The sequence below is a fragment of the Oncorhynchus keta genome, chromosome 7 (assembly GCF_023373465.1).
Source record: "Oncorhynchus keta strain PuntledgeMale-10-30-2019 chromosome 7, Oket_V2, whole genome shotgun sequence".
Taxonomy (NCBI): domain Eukaryota; kingdom Metazoa; phylum Chordata; class Actinopteri; order Salmoniformes; family Salmonidae; genus Oncorhynchus; species Oncorhynchus keta.
The window spans coordinates 36,897,276-36,904,900 of record NC_068427.1 but is presented as its reverse complement, the minus strand read 5'-3'; the positions used below and the strand labels follow the sequence as shown (position 1 = coordinate 36,904,900).

Below are 7,625 nucleotides of genomic sequence, written 5' to 3'. Positions count from 1 at the left end.
TCGTTTTTTTGCAGGTCAGTAGTGTCCTTATGAGCTCTTCCACCTCACAGAAACAATGGTGAGACCTCCCCTCTTAACTGTGATGTATTGTAGCTCTCGCCATAACCCTCACATTGATACATCACATCTCTAGACTCCGTTCTAAAGATGCCATATGCACACCATGTTAGCTTTGACAAAAATGCTGTAAGTGCAGAGTGTTGATTTTAGCTGATCCTGCGTCTCACTGTCTGTAGGTTCTAACCTGTTAGTGCATGCTTGACGCTTCATCTCTCTCTCTATCGATACAGACTGTCTTCTTATTTTTCAATGGATCTCTCTAGTTGAGGACAGGGATTGAATGTGTTTGCCTCTCCTGATAGACTCCAGTTACGTAACTCTTTTAGGTCTCATAGGCTGCGATTACACAGGCAGCTGAATTCTGATACTTTGCCCAATCATTGGTCAGATCAGATCTTTTGCCAATAATTGGGCAAAAGATCAGAATTGGGCTTCCTGTGTAAACACAGACACAGTGCTTTACTTGAGTTCTGATCCACCGTTCGCTCTGGAAGAGAAGCAATGGAAGATCTCTGTGCTTTTAACCTTTCTCTCTCTGTACTTTTTATTTCTGAGATTTTGAGATGTTTCTCATATCAGAGTTATTGTAATACTTGGTGTAAATTGCAATCTACATCGTCTATAGTTTTAAGCAGGCTGTAAAGGTAATGCATTTTGATGTTGCATTAAAAAAAAACACACTGGATATGATCAAAAACTAAATTATGTTCCAAACAACAAAATATGACTTATACTACATTTCAAAGATAATTAAATAATGTGATATTACTTGAATTGCCTACCTTTGACATCCTGGTTAGGTCAATCCACTGGAAACTCTGCCTGCTCTAGGAAACTCTGCCTGCTCTAGGAAACTCTGCCTGCTCTAGGAAACTCTACCTGCTCTAGGAAACTCTGCCTGCTCTAGGAAACTCTACCTGCTTCCTTCCTATTTTGTTATGACAACAGCTTTTATCCAGAGGTGGAAAAAGTCATAAAAAGTCATACTTGAGTTAAAGTAAAGATACCTTTATAGAAAATGACTACTTGATTAAAAGTATTTGGTTTAAAATATACTGAAATTATTTATACTTTTACTTTTGTTATTTAAAATTCATGATATTAAGCAAACCAGGTGGCACCATTTTCTTGTTTTTTTTATTTACGGAAAGCCAATGGCACACTCCAACACTAACCCTAACCCGACATAATTTACAAACAAAGCATTTCGGTTTAGTGAGTCCGCCACATCAGAGGCAGAAGGCATGACCAGGGGTGTTCGGTTGACAAGTGCTTGAATTAGACTATTTTCGTGTCCTGCTAATCATTCAAAATGTAAGGAGTATTTTTGGTTGTCAAGGAAAATGTATGGAGTAAAAGTACAATATTGTCTTTAGGAATGTAGTAAAGTAAAAGTTGTCAAAATATAAATAGTAAAGTAAAGTACAGATATATAAAAAAAATATACTGAAATAGTACTTTAAAGTATTTCTACATAAGTACTTTACACCACTGCTGTTATCATGATAAAATAAGAATAAAGGTGTTGTGGGTCCAATCAAGAGATGCCTTGCTATCCCTCCGGCCCATAGGTGACGCTGTTTAGAAATAAGGACAACTGTAGTTGACTCAACTAACTCGTCGTTGAGTGTAGTCACGTGGGTTACTTGGCGGAAGAGAAGAAAACGTGGTCATTTTGGGATCGGAACGTCGTGTGTTCTCTCGCGAATAATTTTACTTCTGTTAAAATAATAAAATAACTGTCATGACAGAAACAAAGGCACCGGCGGCCACTAAGCCGACTAAAGCTTTACTTGCTTTGAACCCTAAAGAGGAGGCTGAATTCAAGAAGAAAGTCCAGGAGGTGAAGAAGCGACCCAACAAGGTTAGTTTTCCCAAACGCATGCGACTCTACCAGTGGCCTGAAAGCTAACGACAGTCCACATGTGGAACTTGCAATCTAGCTAGACTGCTACAATTAAATAATAATCCTCGTTTATTTTAAAAATGGACTTGTTAGTTCATCCAACCATTTGTTTTTTTTAGTTTGTTTCATCAGGCGATGTGCTGCTTGTCACTAACTTGCTAACTATTTATTTATTAACTTGCTAGGTAACGAGCTAACGTTAGCTATAAAACTCGGACAGAGTATTGATGTTCTTAGTCAATTTTGGATTATGCTTTGACACATCTTACTCATTTTTCTACAGGGACACCAAATAAGTCCAGGAGTGATTTATGTTGGTCACCTTCCCACTGGCTTGTTTGAACCTCAGCTCAAATCCTACTTTGAACAGTTTGGAAAAGTCGTCAGGTTACGACTGGCCAGGAGTAAAAAGGTATCGTCGATCTTTGATCAGTGATCTTATGAATAAGATGGTGGATATTTCCAGCCTACTTACTTGTCAAGGCAAACATGTCATTTATATTTTGACAAACATACTTTCACATGCGTATCACTTGATTCATCACAGGTTTATGGCCCCGTCTGAAAATTACCTCAGGTGTACCAGTTGCCTGGGGTGAGATAACAGTGCCTAGAGTATTGTGGTACGTTAAGCTTATTGCCTGCTCTGTATAGCAGTGTGATTAAACCCATGTGCCCACACGAACTTACTGTATAACCACTCATGGGAAAGATTCATGCCACTCATGCATAGCTATATATCATTAATGGCAAGTGAACATGGATGGAATTAGTGTTTTATGGTAAAACCTAAATAATACATGATATGATAGAGATCAGGTTGAGGGTAACCCGTTCATAGACGCTAACTACCTTTAGCGCCTACTGAGGATAGTATTTTATGGCCAGAGAGCCCTGATGCACATTCTAAACTTTAAGATGCATTTGTTGTGGTAATGTTTTTAGAAACATAAAGAACATCTTTCATATCACCCAGAAATAATTGTCTAAAAACAGCAGCTTAACTTACTACACCTATAGGTTAAGGGTTAGTTTTTCCACACAACCATGTCTCTAGCATGTGCCGAACTCCTGTGCATAACTGGGGCGGATGTGTAGTTTGTCAACTGGAGGCGCACACAGCATATGGATCTAGCACTCTAAAACTGCTACAGTAAGCATATCTTTTTTTTAAAATATTAAACTTTTTTTTTCTCGCTGATATGAAAGATGAGGGTCACATGTTTCGAAAACCCCAAGTGTAACAGTATAGACTTCACGTCCGTCCCCTCGCCCCGACCTGGGCGCGAACCAGGGACGCTCTGCACACGTCAACAGTCACCCTCTAAGCATCGTTACCCATTGCTCCACAAAAGCCGCGGCCCTTGCTGAGCAAGGGGAACCACTACTTCAAGGTCTCAGAGCAAGTGACGTCACTTCACATCGGCTACACAAGCAATGATGGTCATTTCTAGAAGTTTAAACACCGCCTCAGAATTGTCGTTAACACGCAGCCAATGGTGGCTTTATCGAACCGCAGAAAACTCCATGGATAAGGGGGGTTTCGAGAGCTAGATTGAAGGGGGATCCAGTGAAACATTTGACCTTTCTCCTCTCAGACAGGTGGGAGCAAAGGTTATGCATTTGTGGAGTTTGACTGCGACGATGTTGCCAAGATCGTGGCTGAGACCATGAACAACTACCTGATGGGCGAGAGATTGATCAAATGTAAGTTCTGAAGAAATAAGCTGCCCTTTTGCTACTAATTTAAACCCAGAGTCATACGTTCAGGTCTAACGTTTGCCCCTTGCTCTTGATGTCTTGTAGTGTGTGTGTTTTGTGGGAGGAGAGAAGACAGATGCACTAATAAAGTTGTATTCTGTTCCACAGGTCACCTGGTCCCCACTGAGAAGGTGCATGAGAAGCTGTTTGTGGGATCACAAAGAGAGTTTAAGAAGCCCAGGCAGCCTGCTGTGGCTCGCTATAACAAGAGACACACACCAGAGGAGGTCACGGAGATGACTGGAAGGCTACTGCGCAAAGAGTCCAAGCTCCGCAAGAGGCTAGCAGAGAAGGGAATTGACTATGACTTCCCAGGATTTGTAAGTTTTGCATTTGACTCAACAGTTCAATAGATGTTTCTTTGTGTGAAATTAAAGTCAAAATTCAATACGTTCACATTTTCAAAACAATTTGAATGTATTGAATTTGATCCTGCATTATTGACTTGTATCCTAATCTATTGTAAACCCTTGAAGGCTTCCCAAGTGCCACAGAAGAAAACGTTAGATGACACTGTGAATGCGTCCACATGTAGTGAGGTAAGGACAATTAATCTGAAAATAACACATTTTTGAATGACTACTTTGAACTACAGAATGCTTTTTTTGTTGTATATAGCTATGCTTTTTGGCACATTCTGAAACTTACCTCAGGTGTACCAGTTGTCTGGGGTGAGAACTGTGCCAACAGTATTGTGGTACGTTAAGCTTATTGCCTGCTCTGTATAGCAAGGTGATTAAACCCATGTGCCCACAATCACATCACGATATCTAACAAGTAAATGATTCTCGCACTCAGTAAGCAAAATACCCACTCATTGACTCATAGAGATACATCAATAGAGGCTGACCTCATAGAGACCCATAGCTCTGAAATGCCCTGGGTATAACATCCTCTGTGTTGATATGTTTCCCCTCAGGATGTCACCCCAGTGTGCACCCCCTCTGTCCTGGAGAGGAGGAGGTCCATGAAGATCAATGAAGATGACAGCGACGGTGAAATCATCATCAAGAATACACCAGCCCCCAAAAAGTCCAGAGGCAAAAGTGAAAGAGCAGAGTCAGATGACGAGTGCTCCTCAGAGGAGGAGACTGAGGAGTCCTCCTTCCTAGAAGGGGGAGAAGAGCCTTCGGAGGGTGATGTGGAGCCCATTGTCAAGGAAGGAGGCGCTGATTGAACGAATGCCAACACCGATGTTGAAGGACAATAACTTGTTATAATTGCCTTGCATGTAAAGCAGAGACATTTGTACATGGTGGTTGGTTGGTCCTCTATATAATTTCCCAGAGAATGGCTAAAGAGCCAATGACTGTTGGCAGTTGAGGGTTAACCTACGAACCTGTATAGCGCCCCCTAAAGCCCCACAGCTATACCATAAGGTGGAATGACAAAGCAGAAAATGTACTTGTTATGTCTTTGGTGGCTCGTAAATGAGGCACACCTAATTGTAAATTTAACAAACTATGAGAAAACAACCATTCTCAGTAGTTGGGTGGGATTGCATTTGACTGGAGCCATACAGACTAAAAATATTGAGTTATCATTATTTTTTGTCGGTATTAGCGACATGGACTCATGCGGATATCATCCACCTGCAGTAATTTTAGATTGCGTTTATTTGTCAATGTGCTTTGGTAATTTGGGTTGTCAAAATAAATGGTCATGATCTGTAATACATGTAAAAGCTTGACTTTGGGTTTGGATATCACATCACAATGCCATGACCGCAGTCTATTCTATGAAAATATCTGTTTATGCCAGAAGATGTCGCTGAAGACTAGTGGTTTACGCCTCGGTCACACCGACAGGGTTTTTAATTGTGGTACAGCAGAAGTGCAGTAATTTCCAATGGAAAGCAGCGTCTGTGCTGCATATGTTGGATTTATCTGACGTATGCGTCAATCTACGCGTAGACGGCTTGACAAAAATTGTAGCAGAATGTGACTAGAACTTTTGTTGCACACATCCAGATGTTGCACACTATTTCGCGCAGACACGATTGGTGTGATCAAGGCATTACTAGTTTGACAGGTTCAGAGCAACAGGACATGAGTCGCTTGGGTGGCTCTTGCACCATTGCGCCTCCCTTCACATAAACTACTGAGTTGCTGTGGCACTCTTCAAATTTAGAAACGCTGCATTCACACAACTATTAGCCACATCAAGGGCAATTTAATCCGCTGAAGAAAATATATTTAGGAGGGAAGTAGTGAACAGAAATGTGCATTCGCTCATTTCCAAGCGCATCCCCACGTCAATACCATTATTGTCCAGCAAACGGTATTCCGGGTGGCGACTGAGGTGCCTCGATGCTGCTCAATAGTCATAACCCGACAATATTTACAAAGACTTCAGAAATTTGTATTGATCTGAGTATGGCATGGTAAGTAATAAGACAAACCGTTTCAAATGTATGCATGCTTTCATTCAGAATAGATTATCACGTTGTGTGAAGTAACGTTAGCTAACAGTAAGCTAGCTATGTGTGGTGTTTCATTTAACGTTAGCTAATCAATGAAAAAGGGCTAGCGCTAGTTCAAATAACAGGGTATCTACTGTAACGCTTGACTCCGGTCCATAGTTGCTACAATTGTTGTCAAAATATGCGGTTGTTTTTTAACGTGTTTTCATTTAACTGTCAGTCTCTTATAGGAATTAGTGGTATATTTTAACCAGACAGCGCTTGACTAAGCAATAACTGGCAAGCACATACGACTGCTGCTGTTGGCTAGCTGTCAGCCACAAGCAGATACAAAAGCTAGCTAACGTTAGATACAGTAGAAAACTGTACAAGGCTACTTGTGCAATAATTCAAGCACACGGATACTTGTCATAATTGTGTCTGTTTATTATCGGCAGCTAATCGTTCCTGCGTTCCCTGTGTTTTCAGTGTAAATACCAAAATAATGGTGCGTGACAAGTCTTGCTTGTGTTGTATGACTTCTTCGGTTGTGGGTCTGACAGTCTTTGTTTAAGTAATCCTCTGTGAGTGTGTTCTGCCTATTCATGCAATCAGACAGTCCCCACAAACTGACAACCATGATAATACGGTTTTGGAACCATATAGCATGGTCCCAAGACTCCCATGGCATGATAACGACCATAGGAGTTAGCAAAACCACAGCGACTTTGGACCCGACTATATCACCCATACATTTAACAGATATTTCATATAAAATTGCCTACTTCATGGTTCTTAGTTTGTGGGTAATGTCAGACTTTCTGACAGTGCAAATCTTTGTCCCTTTAGCAGTTTGGCATGTCTGACGAACTCCGACTACAGTTGTATTGCCCAGACACAGACAAATTCGACATACTTCTTAGGAGAATTATGCATTTCTTGCTGGCAGGTCACATCATACACAAACAAAGCCGATTTGATATGACGTGTCAACATTGCAGTAGGGCATTTCCACATAAAGGACCCATGAGAAACAGCATCTGAAGTTCATAGGAGCATGTCAAATGAGTATTTCATTTCATTTTTTATTTTAATTTTTAATTAAAGGTGTATATATACATTTTCCATCCTAAAAATTAGGAATAAACAAAGGCTTTAGTCATATACGTAAAGCTTAATCAAGAGCAGTGATACTATCAACAGTAGTGTGCGGCTTTCTTATTTTTTCTCATCTTATTGAACTGTTACCATCCACTTGCAAAAAAAGATAGCTCAGATGTGCGAGTGCCTTTGAATTTGAGTCAAACAGATAGAAAAGAGGTTTTAGACAACATCTATCAGAAAAAGTCTTAAAAGGTATTAGAAATAGATCACCACACAGTAATGTTGAAGTAAAGACCCTGTCAACTAATATCAACACTTCTCTATAGTAAACAAATCATAATATTTGCCTTCTGTCAGTTTAAGAATCATTAACTTGTGCATTGAAATTCCGTT

General features: G+C 40.4%; 2 protein-coding genes and 2 non-coding genes across 16 annotated transcripts in view; all 4 read left to right on the top strand.

Moving 5' to 3' along the window:
* Positions 1 to 1,692: 1,692 nt before the first annotated feature.
* LOC118386339 (MKI67 FHA domain-interacting nucleolar phosphoprotein-like) lies at positions 1,693 to 5,400 on the top strand. Its single transcript, XM_035774025.2, has 6 exons — positions 1,693 to 1,924; positions 2,250 to 2,378; positions 3,565 to 3,673; positions 3,836 to 4,047; positions 4,204 to 4,266; positions 4,647 to 5,400. The coding sequence occupies exons 1-6, from the start codon at positions 1,805 to 1,807 to the stop codon at positions 4,902 to 4,904; spliced, it is 891 nt and encodes a 296-aa protein (XP_035629918.1). The 5' UTR covers positions 1,693 to 1,804; the 3' UTR covers positions 4,905 to 5,400.
* LOC118386554 (small nucleolar RNA ACA64) lies at positions 2,523 to 2,650 on the top strand. The gene has a single exon (XR_004826259.1). It is a non-coding gene; the product is annotated as a small nucleolar RNA ACA64 (small nucleolar RNA).
* On the top strand, positions 4,360 to 4,485 carry LOC118386555 (small nucleolar RNA ACA64). The gene has a single exon (XR_004826260.1). It is a non-coding gene; the product is annotated as a small nucleolar RNA ACA64 (small nucleolar RNA).
* Positions 5,401 to 5,551: 151 nt separating the features above from the next.
* The window catches only part of LOC118386337 (CLIP-associating protein 1-like), a 121,468-nt gene continuing 119,394 nt past the window's right edge, over positions 5,552 to 7,625 (top strand). For all 13 annotated transcript variants that reach the window (XM_052522717.1, XM_052522707.1, XM_052522716.1 and 10 more), the window contains exon 1: positions 5,552 to 6,110. The gene's annotated coding sequence lies outside the window, so the exon portion shown is untranslated. The remainder of the gene's footprint in view (positions 6,111 to 7,625) is intronic.

Excerpts from the sequence above, each read along its gene's own strand:
- LOC118386339 (XM_035774025.2), top strand. The coding sequence starts at position 1,805 with ATGACAGAAACAAAGGCACCGGCGGCCACTAAGCCGACTAAAGCTTTA. Across the intron at positions 4,048-4,203 it reads ACTATGACTTCCCAGGATTT|GCTTCCCAAGTGCCACAGAA; the intron begins GTAAGTTTTGCA and ends AAACCCTTGAAG. Across the intron at positions 4,267-4,646 it reads ATGCGTCCACATGTAGTGAG|GATGTCACCCCAGTGTGCAC; the intron begins GTAAGGACAATT and ends GTTTCCCCTCAG.